The sequence below is a fragment of the Protopterus annectens genome, chromosome 14.part0, assembly GCF_019279795.1.
Source record: "Protopterus annectens isolate FY-2018-M chromosome 14.part0, PAN1.0, whole genome shotgun sequence".
Classification (NCBI taxonomy): domain Eukaryota; kingdom Metazoa; phylum Chordata; order Ceratodontiformes; family Protopteridae; genus Protopterus; species Protopterus annectens.
This window is the reverse complement of record NC_056748.1, coordinates 363,691,548-363,710,067: the sequence shown is the minus strand read 5'-3', so window position 1 is coordinate 363,710,067 and position 18,520 is coordinate 363,691,548. Positions and strand designations below refer to the sequence as shown.

Below are 18,520 nucleotides of genomic sequence, written 5' to 3'. Positions count from 1 at the left end.
CCCCAAATATTTCAGTGTATAACAAGTACAGATAATGAAGCAGGCACAAAGTAAAAACAGTAAAAAAGGCACAAATGTAGTAAAACAATAAAATACAGTTGAAAAGTGCAGATAAAAAAAAAAGAGTTATGCACTTACCATAATTTTGCATCTGTATTATCCTACATCATCATTTATCACCATAGGGTCTAGGATCCAATACCGGACCCAAGTCTGCAACATACTACAGACGGATCCAAGGCTCTAGCTCCTCTCTTTCCCATGCTGCCCTCCTGCCTTCTCACCTGCAGATCAAGTTTGCTACAATGCACCTCAAGACTACTCCAGCAAGACTACAGAGAAACTCCAACGTACTCCCTGATCTACAAGGTATGGGGATGGTGAGAGGGAAAAATGTAATGAAATGATGAAGCAGGATAATACAGATGCCAAGTTATGGTAAGTGCAAAAGTCTTAACCTAATGTTATCCAAGTCATCATTCATCACTATACGGTCAGAGTCCCCAGCTTCCATTACCCCTGGGAGGCCTCAAGGAAGGACATGCCGGAGCACCGTGGAACCAAAGGAAGACCTGCTCCTAGAAATCAGATCAATCTTGTAGTGAGAAATAAATGTGTGAGGGTTAGACCAAGTAGTAGCAGCAAAAATGCCATGAATAGAAAGCCGTGGTAAAAAGGCTGAAGAAGTTGCTACGGACCTAGTAGAATAAGCCTTTACTTTTACTGGAACCTCAAGGTGGGTAAGGTCGTAAAACTGTGGAGATGCAGTTAGATATCCATTTAGAAATAGTGACCTTAGTAACTAGCAGACTAGTGCCTGCTAGGGGAAAAAGGCCACAAAAAGCTGTTCCGACTTACAAAAACCTTTTGTCCTATGCAGGCAGAACCACAACCGTCAATGAACATCCAAGGTATGTAGGATGTACTCCCCTTAGTTGGAATAGTTGGGGAAGAACACTGGAAGCTGAATACATTGGTTTAAAGAAGATTCGGAAGCAATCTTGGGCAAGGAAGAGGGGTTCGCCCTAACAGACACACTGTCCTTGGGGAAAAATCAAATAAGGAGAAGAAATGGCGAGAGCTTGCAGTTCTGAAATCCTCCTACCGGAGGTAATAGCCACCAGGAAGGCCATCTTCCAAGACAAGAACTTGAGACTGCAAGAACTAGCAGGCTCAAAAGGACTCCTAGTCTGAGACTGCAAAAAAATTGGTGGCTGAAGCAGAAAACCCCCTTTCATAGACGCTTTACAAACCCTAGATGAAAAGGTAAACTCAGAGCTCTCATGAAAGTTGGAAATCGCAACCAACTGAAGCTTGATAGTAGAAAAACTTGCTCTTGCTTGGAAAAGGAAGGAAAAGAACAAAAGTATATCTGAAACTGAAGCAGAAAAGGGATCCAGATTCCTGCTCTTAGCCCAGATAGAAAACCTTTTCCACTTACTACTATATTCCTTTCTAGTGAAGGGTTTCTGGAAGGCTAGAATAATACGTTTGATGGGACACACTAGCCTGGACTATTTTATGATCACTGGAACTGGAGCAACCATGCAGTTGGAAGAAGGGTCCGAAGGTTTGGGAGAGGAAGCCCCGATGGATGGGAGATCATATCCCGACAGGGATCCAGTACCTATGGCAGATACTTCAGATGAGACCTGATGAAGGGAAACCACGGTTGACGAGGCTAGAAAGAAGCAATGAGGATGAGGGATGTCCTCAGGTGTTGCACTTTCTGCAGAACCCTGAGTAGTAAAGGGACGGGAAAGTAGGCATAAAGGAGACCCGGAGACCAATCGTGGACTAGAGCGTCCCTCGGTGACTCCCCTGGAGGGGGGATCAGGTTGAAGTACTTACTGCATTTGTGGTTGGTTGGGGAGGCAAAAAGGCTGCAGTACGGTTCATCCCAATGGTTGAAAATCTGCTCGGCCACAGAAGGATTGAGGGACCACTCGTGAGGACTCAAGATCAATCTGTTCAGCCTGTCGGTCAACACGTTGGAATCCCCAGGTATGTGCACTGCAATAAGAAGTGGCTGCAAGACATCACTCATTCCCACACTCGCATGGCCTCTCTGCACAACAGGTAAGAACATGTTCCTCCCTGCTTGCTGACATACCAAACCACTGCCATGTCTGTCTGAATTACAATCAACCCTAGAGGGAGACAGTCCTGGAAGGCTTGCAATGATAGAAGAACTGCTCTCATCTCTAAATGTTTATATGCAACTTTGCCTCTACTGGGGACCATGTGCCTTGGACAGTCTTCCTCTGAAAATGACCCTCCACCCCAACAGGGAGGAGTCCATGGTCACTGTGGCCATGGGCAGTTGGAGAGAAAAGGGCCTGCCTACAGAGTGATCCTGAGAATGAAGCCACCACTGGAGGTGACATCTGCACATGGTCAGTTTTATGGTCATGGATAGGGGATGAAGCAGAGCCAATCACTGGACAGCTAAGGTCCACTGTAACACTTGCATGTGGTACCTGGCTAGAGAAATGAGATGAATGGCCGAGGCCATGGATCCGACAGCCCGAAGAACCAGGTGAACCAGAGGGTGTGGCATGTCTAAGATGTGTGTGACCTGTTCCTGTATCAACTGAATTCTGGGTAAAGGTAAAGCTGCAATCTCTGAAACGGAGTCTAAATGAACTCCTATGAATTCCAACTGTTGAGTGGGGACTACATTGGATTTCACAAGACTGATGGTGATCCCCAAATGACAGAAGAAGGGGAGAACACAATGAATCGCTTGCATCAGTCGATGCCTCGAATGTGCCATGAGGAGCCAATCGTCAAGGTACGGAAAGACCTGGAACCCCTGCAGTCACATGTGAGCCACTACCACTGCCATACATTTGGTAAACTCCCCAAGGGGCTGTGGTAGGACCGACAGGTAGGGCTCTGAACTGGTAATGACTGGCTTCTAGCAGGAGGTGAAGCTGTCTCCTGGAACACCTGTCTATTTTGATGTGACAGAAGGCATTCTGAAGATCTACAGAGCAAATCCAATCATCCTTGCATAAAAGAGGCAGATTGGACTGAGCAGTGACCATCCGAAACTTTGATATCTGTACTTGAAGACTGAGCTCGCTGAGATCCAAAATAGGACATAGGGTCCCCTATCTTTTTTTTTGGCACTAAAAAGAAGCGAGATTAAATAACAGATCCTATTTGTCCTGCTGGGACTTCTTGGATTGCTCTTTTTTTACAAGAAGTTGCTGACCTTCTTTGAAGGTCAACTCCCTTTGACTGGGTGGAATATCTGGGAGGTAACTTCTTACTGCAGGAGGGTCTGAAAAGGGAATGAAATAGCCCCTGGAAACGATATTTAACACCCACTGATCGGAAGTGATGTTTGTCCAGGCTAGTGGGTGTAGGGAAATGAAACAACCAACTGCATCAAAGGCAGAGCAGAGCAGCTGGGCAACGCTTCAGAAGTGCTGACAGGGCTGTTCAAAGAAGGGGTTCCTTCCTCGAGGTCCATTTCCTCAATGAGGGACTCAACAGGGGAGTCCAAGTGCCTCCTCTTGCACTTTCTCTTACAATGAACCTCCTCCACTGGGGGCTCCAGGGAGGACTCTGAATAAACAGCGACTCCCAGAGGGGAGGAAACCCCCTGAAGGCTCAATCATGAGGGCTGACCCTGTACAGGATGGGTGGCCTCACTAGCCGAAGTAGAGAGAGGCAGGGAGGGACCGGAAGGTGCACCAGAGGAAACTCCAGACCTGGAGAAGGTCCTCTCTACCACCCGGAAAGCCAAAGGGCTGGAAGCAGGCCCATCCCCCACTTCAGAGGGAGAGGTCCCCCAGAAGAGGAAGGAGGAGTCTGGAAACAGTACCGCAACCCCCAGATGATACCATCCTGGAGCTATCGAAGGCCGAAGGGAAGAGAATGGTCCGAGAAGACTGTACCAGACCCCCCGAGCCAGCATCAACAACTCTGGTACGAGGCTCACCCCGCTCCGAGGGTGGGGGAACAGAATAAGCCAGGGACCCCACTGGGGTCGAGAAAGGAGGGATACCTCTGCCTCGACACAAACTGACCGCAGATGTCCTGATCCCTACAATCCAAAGCCAACAGGGTTGGACGAGGAGAATAAGAAACCAGGAGAGGTGAGGCCCCCCCCCCCGCCAGATGGGCAGGGAAAGCCAGGAGTCCCGATTCTATTTGGACCTTGTGGAAGTTCATCATCCTGTCCATATCTGAGGGCAAGAGACTCCTCAAAGATCTAGAGGAGGAAGAGGAGTGGATAAACTTAAGAGGGACATCTCCTTCTTCGATGTTCTGGGGTACGACTCCGATGTCTCAACGCAGACTGTGGCACCTGTTTGGAGGAAAAAGGGACAACCACCTCCTCCAAGACTATAAATAGAGTCAGACGATCCTTTCGGATCCGAAGGCCTAGCTGACACAGTGGACAGATCCAACAAATTGGTCAGCTCCGAGGCCGGCCTGATCTTAGATCTGAGGTCCTCTGATCGGGAGAGGACCTGGATCCAAGAGACAACTCCGCAGCTCTTGGCTTCAAAGACCTCAGATCTGAGATGGCCCAGGCTGGAATCAGATCCAGAGACTTAGGATCCGACAGCAGTGGTTTCTTAGTGGGAACTAGCTGGATAGGAGGAGTCCTCCTCTTTGGATTAGAAGAGGAAGCCTTTGTGGGGATAGCAAAGGGTACCCCCTGGGCCAGATCCTTCAGCAAGAGTTTGCTGCAGCACTCCGCCAAAGCCCCGGGATTAAATGCAACGCAAGTATCACATTCAACCTCCAGGTGTGGATACAAGCACTCTTCATGCAAGTCGGAATTAGGCATTTTCTGACCGCATGAGGAGCATTTCTTAAAGCCAGATGGCTTATCAGCCATAATTCAAACAATTGATTTAAACTAAGCTAAACCACTAAAACACACCGACTGGAAAGATACAGCCCTAACAGCTACAAGACAAAAAAGGGCTCAAAACCCAACTCACACTAACTCAAACAAAAACCTAAGCTAAGGGAGGGAGATAATAGGCTAAAAAAAAAAAAAAAAAAAATTAACAGCACCAAACTACACTAGAAAACTATTCTAACAACTATACCAGAATTATAAGAAAAATGAAACAAACATTTACCTAGCTAGAGCCAATGGAAAATGCGTCTGCACGGGATACACGACAAACAAGATCTGGGGGTCAGAGGTAACCATGGTATCATAGGAAAGGAAGGAGCTGGAGCCTTGGATCAGTCTGTAGTATGCTGCCGGCTCGGATCCGATATCAGATCTATACATTATGGTGATGAATGATGACTTGGTAACATCAGATACTTAATTTCTTGTTCTTCGCTTTGGATGGCTTGGATTAAAGTAAAGTAGAAACATTCTGGACCTTTGGCGAAGAAGGATGCCAAACACAGAGCAGCTCCCGTTAATTAATGATTTATTCCAAACAACAGCTATTACTAATGAAACAATGTGCTAGGCAATGAGACTATTTCTAACCAAGGTCAAAAATGGAAGGAAGAAAACCTATAATACAGAGATGTCAGGAAGTACACACTCCATCTTATTTTGTACCTTTTTAAAGAGTAATCTCCAGTAGTCGTACCAGTCCCGGTCACAGCTGATACAAGAAGATTCTTCATCCACAATGCCCTGTTCATCATACACTGCTTTCTGCTCCTTGTCAGTGAGGATAGCATAAACTTTACCCAGGACCTGTATTTAAAAAACAACACATTAGTTAAACATTTGTACTTGTAACCAGAAGATAGCAAAGGTTTTGTCTCAGCTATTGCAATATATTACACTTTACCTCTTTGAATAACTACCCCCAAACAAGATTTATTGATCATGCAAAGCCCTCTTAGAATCCAATCATTTTTGAGAAGGCATTTAAAGTAGAAACACTGAACTGTGGTATACCATAAAAGATACTTTACTTACATTAACCAACAATCATTTGTTGACACTGCTCAAGATGAGTGCAGACTGGCTGCATTTTGATAAAAACTCTCTAATGTGATACTGAAAAAACTGTTTAGAAAGCCGACCAGAGTTAGCAATATGGCTAAAATGTGGGCATTGGCTAGTTTTTGCATTTCCAGGATAGGCGCAGTGCAATGGCACATCGGATAGCATTGTCGCCTCACAGCAAGAGGTTCTCTGGATCAAATCTCAGCTGAGGTGCCTTCTGTGCAGAGCTTCCATGTCCTCCTTGAGATCCATGGTTTTCCTCGGGTGCTCTGGTTTTCTCTCACATTCCAAAAAACATGTAGTAGGTAGACTGGACACTCTAAACTGGCCTTAGGTGCGAGTGTGACTGTGTGGTATGGAAAAAAAACTTAGCAGGGCTAGCCACCTGGCAGTGTGAACCTTGGTTATAGACCGTTCTCACTGTTGAAGCAGCACCCTGACCTGAAGTGCAGACATGGGATAAAAGGGTTGTAGGTGGTTGGGTTATATCTCCAGGATGTTGGCAAATAAGAAATCTGGGGAAAAGCCTTAGCAAACATTAACCAGAAAACAAAAGGCGCTAGCTGAAAGAACCTTGAAGCTATTCAACAAAAAGCATTCCACATTTCAACTTTAGTGGAGGAGATGGCTTCCAGAACTTTAAAGAAAAAAAATGCAAATGCATTCAAATGAGTTTAAAATAAGAATAAAGTCAAAAGAGAAAAACAGAGAAAACAGCATGAAACTTTAAGCAGCTATTCAGATGAGCTGATGAACCACAGAAAACAGAGACTGAAAGGAAAGAAAAAAAAGAAGTCATATCTTACCATAACGTTCCATCTGTGTTGTTGATCTTCTTTCATTCATCACTGATGGGATGTCTGTTCCATCCTCGGAATCAAGTCGGCCTTATACAAAGGTTGCGCCAGCAAAAAACTCTAGAGCTAAGCTTTTACCCAGAGTACCCTTCTCCCTGTTACCTCAGATCGAGTCTGCCCATTATTAGTAAAGCAGAGCCAGTTTCTGAGTAAGTACCCTAAACTCAGCACTTGGACCCAAAGTATCCTCCAGGAGCCTTAGGAGGAGGAAGGAGGGTGGGACGTGATGAATGAATGCATGAAGATCAACAACACAGATAGAACGTTATGGTAAGACATAACTTCTTTATCTGATGTCATCTTTATTCATTCATTTATCACTGATGGGACAGAGTCCCCAGCTACCTTGCATCACTTGGGTGGCCCTTATGGAAGAATATTCCTGAGCACCATTGAGCCAAAAGAAGCCTTTCCTCTGGAGACCAAATCCAATTTGTAATGAGTTATAAAGGTATGACTATTAGCCCATGTTGCTGTTGCACAGATATCGTCCAAAGAAGCTCTTAAATGGAACGCCACAGAAGTAGCCATCCATCTAGTGGAGTGAGCTTTGATTTTCTGTGGTACAGGTTTTTTTCTCATGATGATAAATGAAGAGTATACAGTCTCTAAGCCATTTAGATAGGGTCACCTTAGAAACTGACTTTTCCATTTTAGGTCCAGGAAAAGGAAATAAATAACGGACCAGATTTGTGCATTGTTTTTGTCCTATCCAGATAGAATCTCAACTGTCTTTGTACTTCTAATGAATGCAAACAGTATTCTCCTTTATTTGAAAAAAATTGGGAAAACACTGGAACGTCAATTGTCTGATTAATGGAGAAAACTGAAATCACTTTGGGGAGAAATGAAGGGTTTCTCCGGAGTAATACTCTGTCCTTGTGGAAGATCAAATAGGGGTGTTTTATGCATAGATCATGGAGCTCAGAAATTCATCTAGCTGATATGATGGGCACCAGAAAGAGACTTCCAGGATAACAACCTGATGTCACAAGTTGCTGCAGGTTCAAAGGGAAGTTGCGTCAAAGACTGTAGGACTAATGTGAGGTTCTATAGGTTGTTTGATTGGAGGTCCAATGTGAGAGACTCCTTTTAGAAAGGTTTTACATAGACGATGTGTGATCACAGAAGAATTCCCAAAACCATTATGGAAGTTTGAAATAGCAGCTAGATGAACTCATAGTAGAAGCTGCAGCACCGTCTTCAAAGAAAAATTGACGATCTAGTACTGCAGTAACAGGAACTGAGTACGGATCTGGTTTTCTCTGCTTAGACCAAATTGAAAATCTCTTCCATTTGTCAAGATAAAAAGTTTCCTAGTGGATGGTTTGTAGGAGGCCAGAATAATAGCACGTAATGGGGAAGAAAAGTTGTTCTGCTTCGCTATCAGCGGAAGTGGAGAAACTAAGCGGTCAACTTGAAACTGGTTAAGTTCAGGTGACTCAAACTCATGGGGAGTGAGAAATCAGGTCTGGAGCTGGATCCAGAATTCACAGTCAGCATAGCAGGTGAAGCCAGAGAAAGGGGAACCATACTTGTCAAGGCCAATAAGGAACCTTGAGGATCACTTTGCATTTCAACCGAACTTGCTTTTCTTCAAGAATTGGGGAATTAGAGGAATGGGAGGGTACGCATATAGAAGTCCCATGGGCCAATTGTGGGTAAGAGCATCCCTCTGGGACTCCCTCTGCCGGGGAATTAGGGTAAAGTAGTTGCTGCATTTGTGGTTTAACGGGGAGGCGAATAGGTAGCAGCAAGGCTGGCCCCAACGGTTGAAAACTTTTAGTTATGTACTTACCATAACTTTAGATGTTTGGGATCCATCTCGCCTACATTCAATACTGATGGGCTCGGAGCCGATCCCTCGGCTCCGACTCGGCACACTATGCTATAGAGCGAGGCCTCTTATTGGCTGAGCTATTTCTTATCCCAGGATGCACCACCACTAATCCCCCAGATCTTGTTTGTCCGCATTCATGCACACATGCACAACTTGTTTATATAACATTGTAAGATGTTTCAAGATGAAACAGGATTCGGACCTTCTGATATCATCTGATCTCCAAGGAAGGGGGAAGGGGGGTGGGTTATTGGGAATGTAGGCGAGATGGATCCCAAACATCTAAAGTTATGGTAAGTACATAACTAAAAGATGTTATGTGATCCTATCTCGCCTACATTCAATACTGATGGGACAGCGTCCCTAGCACCTAAATCCTGGGTGGCTCATTGGAAAACACTCCTGAGCACTGTGGAACCAAATGAAGCTCGCCCTCTAGATGCCACATCCAATTTGTAGTGGGAAATGAAAGTGTGCGGGGAAGACCATGTAGTCGAGCACAAATGTCACTAATGGCAAGCTTAGAATGAAATGCTATCGAAGTTGCCATAGCCCTTGTAGAATGAGCTTTGACAGAGGTGGTAAGCTCTTTGTTAGAATAAGAATAAGCTTGAGTAATACAGTCCCTGATCCATTTGGCAATAGTAACCTTTGTGACGGCTTTGCCCAATTTATTGTCTGCAAAGGATACAAACAACTGATCTGTTTTCCTTGTTTGTTTGGTCCTATCTAAATAAAAACGCAACTGCCTGTGGACATCTAATGTGTGGAATATGAATTCCGCTTTGTTAGAATACTTCGGAAAGAAGACTGGAAGTTCTAATGATTGTTGTAGGCAGAAACTGGAACAAACTTTAGGTACAAAGGAAGGCTTTGGCCTGAGAGATACTCTGTCTTTGTGAAAAACCAAGTACGGAGGTTTTACAGACAAAGCTTGAAACTCTGAAACCCTTCTGGCAGAAGTAATCGCCACCAGAAAGGCAGTCTTCCACGATAGAAATTTTAAATCGCATGTCGCTGCCGGTTCGAAGGGGAAGGAAGTTAAGGCGCGTAACACCACATCGAGATCCCATGGAGGAGCAGGATGAGAAATCGGAGGTCTTAAAAGCGCAGCACCTTTCAAGAAGGTCTTACACAATCTGTTGCTCATTAAAGGTGGGTTTATAGATTCGTGAAAATTGGAAATAGCTGCCAATTGAACCTTGATGGTAGAGACTGAAGAGCCTTGATTGAAAAGAGAAGATAGAAATTTCAGTACTTCTGATACGGGAATAGTGATGGGATCCAGGCCCCGGAGTTGAGCCCAAATAGCAAATCTTTTCCATTTGCTAGAATACAATTTCTTTGTAGCAGACTTGTGGGCCGAAGATAAGATGTGTACAACTTCTGGATCCAATGTATGACTCCTGACTATAGTCGGAAGAGCAGGAGCCAAGCCGTCAATTTTAAGGTGTGTAGGGACTGGTGGAATAGTCCCGACTGATGAACCAAAAGGTCTGGGATCTGATCCAGGAACCATGGACCTTCCAGAGCATACTTCCAAAGATAGGGGAACCATACTTGACGAGGCCAGTAAGGAGCAACTAAGATCATTTTGCTCCCCAAGAGAGATGCCTTTTGGATCACCCTGGGAAGGAGAGGAACTGGGGGGAAGGCATAAAGAAAGCCGGTGGGCCAAGGACGGGCTAGTGCGTCCATGGGGCTCTTCCCCGGAGCCGGGGTAAGGGAGAAGAACTTTTTGCACTTCGCATTCAGTGGAGTCGCGAAGAGGTCGCAACACGGAACTCCCCATTTGCTGAAAATCTGATTTGCAACTGTAATGTTCAGAGACCATTCGTGAGGAGAGAGGATGGTTCTGTTCAGTCTGTCGGCTATCACATTGGACTTGCCCGGGATATGAGTAGCCACTAGAAAGCGTTGGGTCGACACTGCCCATTCCCAAACTCTCATGGCCTCTCTGCAAAGAGGATAGGATCTGGTCCCTCTCTGTTTGTTCAGGTACCAGACAACTGACATGTCTGAGTGAACGGCAATTACGCCCTGAGGGAGGTAATCGTGAAGGGCTTGAAGGGACAGAAACACCGCCCTCATTTCTAGGATGTTGATATGAAGTAGGGTCTCTTCTGGGTGCCATTTGCCTTGGACTGACCTGCCCAGGGAATGCCCCCCCCACCCCATCTGGGAGGCGTCCGTGGTCAAAGTGGCCGCAGGAGGAGGTGGAACAAAGGGTCGTCCCTGATCCAAATTGGAGGGCACTAGCCACCAGCGAAGGTCCCATTTGCAGGTTTCCGTGATCCATATGAGGTGACTGAGAGGGAGTTCCTGAAAGGACCACTGAGCTGAAAGAAGCCACTGGAGAATTCCCATGTGCAACCTTGCCAGGGGAACTAGAAGAACCGTAGCGGACATGGATCCCAATAGCTGCAGGACCATTCTGGCTGGGGCTTTGGATCTGGGAAGTAAGGCTCGAACTTGAGCCTGTATGGTTTGTATCCTGTCTGTAGGTAGATAGACCCGCATTCGGTTTGAGTCTATCTCTACCCCTATGAATCTTATGCGTTGAGATGGCAGCAACACAGACTTTGGACAATTGAAGGTGATTCCAAGGGAATTGCCCAGTGATATAGTGGCTTGTAGGCTCCGCAATAGTAGATGCTTGGAGGTGGCAGTTAGGAGCCAGACGTCTAGATACGGAAACACCTGGAATCCTAGACTTCTCAGGTGAGCAGTCACGACCGCCAAACATTTGGTGAACACCCTGGGGGCTGTGGTGAGACCAAAGGGCAGCGCGGAACTGAAAATGACTGCCTCCTAGGCTGAAGCGCAGATGTCTCCTGGACGCTTGATGTACCACGATATGGTAATAAGCGTCCTTGAGATCTATGGAGCACATCCAAACACCTTTCTCCAGCAATGGGAGAATGGTTTGTTGGGTGACCATTCAGAACTTGGACTTTTTGACTGAACGGTTTAGAATGCTGAGATCCAAAATGGGTCTCAAGTCCCCGGTCTTTTTTGGCACCAAAAAGAATCTTGAGTAAGTCCCTAATCCGATCTGGTCTGCGGGGACCGGTTGGATGACTCCTTTTTGCAGCAGCTTTGAAACTTCTGAGGCTGCAGTTTCCCGTTGACTGGGTGGCGGCTCCGGGATTTTTTTGGACTGAGGTGGAGAGTGAGAGAAAGGGATGGTGTAACCTCCGGCGATAATTCGGAGCACCCATCGGTCCTGAGTGATACCTTCCCAGGCTTTTAGGTGCTTCGAAAAACGACCCCCGACTGGCTCCGGAGCTGCACAGTCGGGCAAATCCCTCAGGGACTGTGAAAGGCTGAAGAGCCACGAAAGGACTCGCGGTCTCCAGTGTTGTGAGGGCCTCTGCCGCCTCTGGGACGGCGTCTTCCAGAAGAATTTGCCCCTCCCCTGCCTCTGGAAGGGGGATTGTCCTGCTGTGAGGGGTAAGACTTCTGAGATCTACGGAACCACATTTTCCCTCCTCTTTTAGCCTTGGGGTAAGGCCGAAAGGGAGTGGAAAATCGTGCCCCTACGGCAGTCAAAGTCTTACCTTCTTGCTCGCAGCGGGTCAATGTGTCCTTTACCTTTGGTCCAAACAAGGAGGACCCATCAAAGGGGGTGTCGGCAAAGGAAGACTTAAAGGCCTCCGCAAAATGACACAGGCGGAGCCAGGCTTGTCTCCGTAGAGCAATGCCTGTACCCGCCGCTCTACTCACCCCTTCGGCCGCATAAGAAATGAGCCTCATGGACGAGTTTGAAATGGACGACAGTGTAGCCAGCTGAGAGCCAACCGTCTGGGCCAGCTCCTCAGGCAGGTTACCCAAGAGGGTATCGGAAAGTTCTTTAATCAGATCCCTCTGAAATCTGGTAAAGTGCGTGAGATAGTTCAAGGACCTTAATGTAAAGGCCGCTGAACTGAGGGTGCGCTACCGCCGATCCATGCTCCTAGACTCCTTATTAGGAGGATGGACGGACGTCGAAGCCTCTGCTACATCTTGCTGGGTAGCAGATGCCACCACCAAAGCATCTACAGCCACACCTTTAGTCAGGAACTCTTTTTCCAGGGGTGCTGACAGGAACTTATTAGGACGAGCAGGCACCGATTCCACAGAGTCTGGTGTTCCACGCCTTCGACAGATCAAGTCCAAGAGCTCATCGAAGGGCGGAGACACCCAGGAGGCGGAGGGCTGAGCCCCGAAGGCCTTAAGGAACACCGACTCATCAGCAGAAGGGGGTTTGGATTGCCAGCCACCTCGTTGTTTAAGGGCTTCCAGGATGTCTGCAAAGGAGACATCATCTGAGGACGACTTAGGGGACCCCTCTGCATCATCAAGATCAGTGTCTGATGTAAGAGACTCATCAGGGGAGTCAACGTGCTTCCTCTTGCACGATCTTTTCCTGGGGGGTTCCTCCGAAGAAGCTTCAGAAGGACCTCCAGGAAGGGGGGGGGGACCCCAGTGGGGGTAACCTCAGGCCCCGGGGCTCCGCTGTCTAGGGACAGGGAGACTGCCAAAGACCCAGTCTCGGTATGCAGGGAAAGAGCTGGGGAGACCGTGGAGGTAGCCAAAGATGATTTGGCTAACGCACTCCTCATAGCCCTGAAGGCGGGACCACCAGAATCCTGGGAGGGTCCCACCTCTGTGGCCATGACGGTAGACGGCACTCCCGCAGCAGACGCACCGAGAGGAAGGCTAGGGACCGAAAACATCAGTCCCGAAGCGTCCCCCCCAGGGCCAACAGAAGAAGTCCGCGTACCGAACTCCGACTCAAGAGCCGGAGTTGGAGTAAGGGTCGGGCCCGACCCTAAAACCTCCATCGGTTCCACCAGCACCGGCTCCAACGGTGCCGAGGCTGTTGGAGGAGGAACCATAGTAGCAGGGTGGACCATCGGCTCCGAAGCCGAATGGGCTGGAGCCGAAAAAAACTTTTGAAACACCGGAGACCGGAAGAGTCTTAGGAGCACCCTGTCGATGTCCGAATCAGACATCTTGGAGGATCTAGACGACACCGATCGGGTCCGAACCGATTTCTCCATCGGCTCCATAGGACTAGGGGACCGGCTCCGAATGGATTCTATTACTATCAGTTCCGAGGGAGATCTCAAAACAATTTCCCTTGGTGCCGATGAGGACTTCGGCGCCGAAGGGGAAGAGTCTGAGCCGGCAACCCTCATCGGCTCCAATATCAGTGGAGCCGATGAAGGTGACTCGCCTCTCGATGCCCCAATCCTCGGCTCCAAAACCAGAGGGGTCGAGACTGGAGGCATCGAGGCAGACCGTTCCACCCTCGGCTCCGAAGTCCGTGGAGCCGATGGAGAAGCCGCCTAGGTTTTTTGGCAGTCGGTTCCGACAGACTGGTCGGAGCCGACGCTTTTTTCTTTTTTGAAGGAGAGGAAGAGGAAGATAAAGCCTCCTCGAAGGATGGCTTAATCAACCCTTTTAGTATTAATTTGTTCTTCCTCTCCTGGAGGACTCTTGATGAAAAGGCATGACACACGCTACATGACTCTTGTAGGTGCTTGGCGCCTAAACAATAAACGCACGAGGAGTGGTCGTCCGTTATGGACATTTTATAACCACACCTCGCCCACTTTTTAAACCCAGAGGGTCTATGCTCTTTAGACATTGTAACAAACCTCTAAGAATAACAATACAGACAAAAAAACTAGCAAGTTTTAAGTTTAAAATATAAAGTTTTTTTTTTTTTTTTTTTTTAACAAACAATTAAGTACTAGAATGCACAAAACACAGTAAAGGAGGGTCAAGACCCTCTAACTCAAGCAGGTACTGGACACACAATAAAAGGCTAGTAATAGAAAATAGGGGAAGGCCCCTCTAACTTAAACGGGAAACCTTCCCTTAACGAAAAAACACAAATTCCTCAACAGATTTGGCTAAACACACTCGTATCACAATAGCTGTTAAAACAGCTTTTGGGTTCAAAATAAGCAAATTCCTGACAGGAAAAGCCTGAATAAAACAGTACTTAGCCCAGCCAAGTTTGCGACCACGTCCTAGCTTGTAAGCGGCAAACGAGATCTGGAGGATTAGTGGTGGTGCATCCTGGGATAAGAAATAGCTCAGCCAATAAGAGGCCTCGCTCTATAGCATAGCGTGCAGAGTCGGAGCCAAGGGATCGGCTCCGAGCCCAACAGTATTGAATGTAGGCAAGATAGGATCACATAACATCTTTCGTTCCGATGGATGGATTGAGGGACCACTTGTGAAGCAGTAAAATACATCTGCTCAGCTTGTCTGCAATCACGTTGGAATCCCTGGGAATATGCTTTGCTATCAAAAAGCGGTTGGAAGCCATCGCCCACTGCCAAATTCTCATGGCCTCTCAACATAAGGTATAGGACTTGGTTCCTCCTTGTTTGTTGATATACCAGACTACTGACATGTTGTCTGACTGGATGGCAATTGTCCCAGTAGGAAGGACAAACTGGAATGCTTGCAATGCTAAGAGCACCGCCCTCGGTTCTAGGGCACCGATATGCAGATTGGCCTCTATTTTGGACCATGTGCCTTGGACTGTCATTCCCTGAAAATGCCCCTCCCACCCCATCAGGGAAGCATCTGTGGTCACAATGGCTCTGGGCTGAGAAGGAAGGAAGGGGCAGCTCCAAAGTTCCGTTTCTGGCCTCATCCACCAAAGTAGGTCCTGTTTTGCAACGACTGGTTATCCAAATCTAAAAGGACAAAGGGTGATGATTTGGGTACCATTGAGATAATAGAAGCCATTGAGATAATAGAAGCCATTGAAGGAGTCTCATGTGAAGTTTTGCAAGAGGCACCATTGGTATAGAAGCTGCCATGGAACCTAGAAGCTGGAGTACCTCCTGTGCTGAAACTTTGCTTTGACAGAGAATCACCTGGAGTTGAAGCCTCAGTCTTTGCAATCTGTGATCCGGAACGGAGACTAAACAGGAGTGGGTGTTGAATACTGCTCCTATGAACTGGGTCGGCATCAGGCTGGATTTCCCCCCAATTTAATGAAATTCCCAGACGTTTTGCCAGGGAAAGTACACTTCAGGGCCGTTACCAGCAGATGCTTGGTGGGGGCGGTAAGGAGACAATAGTCTATACATGGAAACACCCAGAATCCTTGCAGTCTCAAGTGAGTTGTTACTACACCATGCACTTGGCGAACACTCTGGGGGCTGTAGAGAGTCCGAAAGGCAGAGCACGGAATTGGTAGTGATTGGCTCCCAGCCGGAAGCGAAGCAGCCTCCTGGAGCTCCTGTCTATCAATGTGGTAATATGCATCCTGAAGGTCCAGTGAGCACATCGAATCGCCATTCCCCAAAAAAGAGAGAATGGACTGAACCGTGATCATCTGGAATTTCGTCTTGGTGACAAACTTGTTTAAATTGCTGAGATTCAAAATCGGTCTCCAGTCCCCTTGTCATTTTTTGGCACCAAAAAGAATCTTGAATAAAATCCAGATCCTCACTGGTCTGGTGGGACTGCATGGATGACTCTTGACACAGCTTTTTTATCTCTAGAGCTGCTTCTTCCCTTTGACTGGGTGGAACGTCGGGATTTCGTCTTGGTGGCTATGGGTAAGAATCGAAAGGGATGTGGGTAGCCTCTGATTATTACCTTCTGCACCCAAGAATCGGTGGTTATCGAATGCCAGACAGCATGGTGCAAAGAGAAACATCCCCAGACTGCTTCCAGTGGAAAGCAATCGGGCCGCTCTTCAAGAGCACTGTTAGGACTGTCCAGAGAACGAATCTCTGGGTCCCTGGTTACGCGGGCCCCCTCTGCCTCTGTAGGGGCATCTTCCAGAAGACTTACCCCCTCTGCTTCTGGGGGTGAACTTGCCACGTGTCATGAAAAGGACCCTGAGACTTTTTGTGTCACAACTTTCCACTCCTCCTGGAGAAAGAAAGCTGTAGGGCTGAAAAGCGTACATCTACGGCAGACAGGGTCTTACCGTCCTTTTCACACCTGGCTAGAGTGTCCTTCACTTTTGGGCCGAACAGAGAAGACCCTTCAATTGGAGCGTTCAGGAAGGAAGACTTGAAGGGGTCCACAAAATCACAAAGACGTATCCAGGCTTGGCGTCTCATAACTACGCCCAAACCCGCAGCTCTTGTTGCCATTTCAGTTGCATGGGATATTAACCTCATGGGCGAGTTCGATATGGATTCCAGGGTTACGAGCTGCGAGGCAACTTTGTCACTCACCCCATCAGACACCTGTCCTGATAGAGTTCCAGAGAGTTCCGAGATTAAGTCTCTTTGGAGCCTCGTAAAATGTGCCAAAAAGTTCAAAGACCGTATGGCAAAGGTCAACGAAGTAAACACTCACTTCCCTAATTTGTCCACCACCTGGGACTCCCTGTTAAGCAGATGAACAGTCTGGCTCTCTTCGACAAGCTCCTTCTTCATGGCTGCCGCCACCCCCATAGCATCTAGTGGTAGACCTAAAGACCAATGTGGGCACTCCTTGGGAGGGGGGTGGATTTTTATCTGGTCTCCTTAGGACTGGCTCCACATAGTCAGTATTCTTCCAAGCGTGCTGCACCACGAGCTGGACTAGCTCATCTGCAGGCAGGGTCACCTAAGAGGTAGATGGACAGGCACAAAAGGCCTGCAGGAAAACAGACTCCTCGCAGGCAGGGTTTTTGGGCTTCAAGTCACCCCTCTGTTTCAACATTTCAAGGATGTCTCCAAAGGAGACATCTTCAGGGGGTGACCGTGGGGACACTTCCCCTTCATCGTAATCCATACCCTCTGTAAGAGGCTCCTCAAGGGATTCTATGTGCTTCCTCTTGCACGACTTCTTCCGTGACACCTCTTCAGTGGGAGCTTCTGAGAAGGACTCAGAAGAAGAGGTGCCCTGTAGTAGGGTTTCCTGTGACTCTTGTGCCCGATGTCCAAAACGGCGGCTTGTGTCAGCTGCAGCTCAAGGGGAGGAGATGTTTGGGGTTCCAACACCGGCAGTTTGCTTCCAGAAGCAAGAGCCCTCTCCATCGCACAGAAAGCAGGCCCACCCGAAGATGGATGGGAGCCCGGAACCGGGTCACACCCTGCTCCACCAAGCCTGCTCCCGAGAGAGGAGCCTCAAGAAGGATTGGTGTCGACAGGACTCCAGGCGCCATGGACGAAACTGTAGACACGCTCGGAACTGTAATCGGCACTGAAGAGCCGTAGCCCAATCCTGCATCTGAGGAAGACCTGGCTCCGAATGAGCTGGAGACCAAAGGGTCGGCTCCGGGGCCACAGTGAGGTCCAATCATGGCACAGAGGATGTGGGAACCGAAAGAGACATCGGAGTCGAAGGCTTTGAAACCTGCAAGGAGGTCAAAGGAGGAGAGCAGGACAGAGTCCGTGGAGAAACACTCCCAAGTCCAACAGGAGGATGGGTCTTAGAGGGTATAGAAATCCCCCTGGCTGTCAGTAGCTGGTCCACAAGGCATACCACATCAATTTCAGAAAGGCTCCTGGTGGATCTAGTGGATATCCCTGACGGAGACTCTGGCCGTCCAAGGAAGAGGCTATATATCTGTCCCAGAAAGGGGTCCAGAGACGGGGAGTATCAGGTCCGTGTTGGGGTGTCCAATGGCACTACTGTCTCGAGTTTGGAGACTGGGAGTAGTGGAGCATCTAATGTAGTCATGGGTACCGTAGATAGGCTCAGTGCAGTAATGACACTCTGTACCGACATAGGGGTGAAGGTGGCTATGGGGGAAAATCAGCTATGAATGGAGCCAGAGTTGTGCGTACCGGAGTCATGATTGGTGCCGTGGCACTCGGTACCGAGAGGGTGAAGCAATTTGTAACTTGGGTATAAATGGTGCCGAAACAGGCACCGACGATATAAAGGCAGTTGATGGAACAGAGGTCGGTG

At 47.9% G+C, this 18,520-nt stretch overlaps 1 protein-coding gene across 1 annotated transcript in view; it reads right to left on the bottom strand.

Annotated features, from left to right (window-relative positions):
• Positions 1-18,520, bottom strand: part of DNAJC9 (DnaJ heat shock protein family (Hsp40) member C9) — a 670,462-nt gene that overhangs the window by 481,955 nt on the left and 169,987 nt on the right. Inside the window, exon 3 of the mRNA XM_044056088.1 lies at positions 5,555-5,695. Coding sequence (XP_043912023.1) covers positions 5,555-5,695 — 141 coding nt within the window. The remainder of the gene's footprint in view (positions 1-5,554; positions 5,696-18,520) is intronic.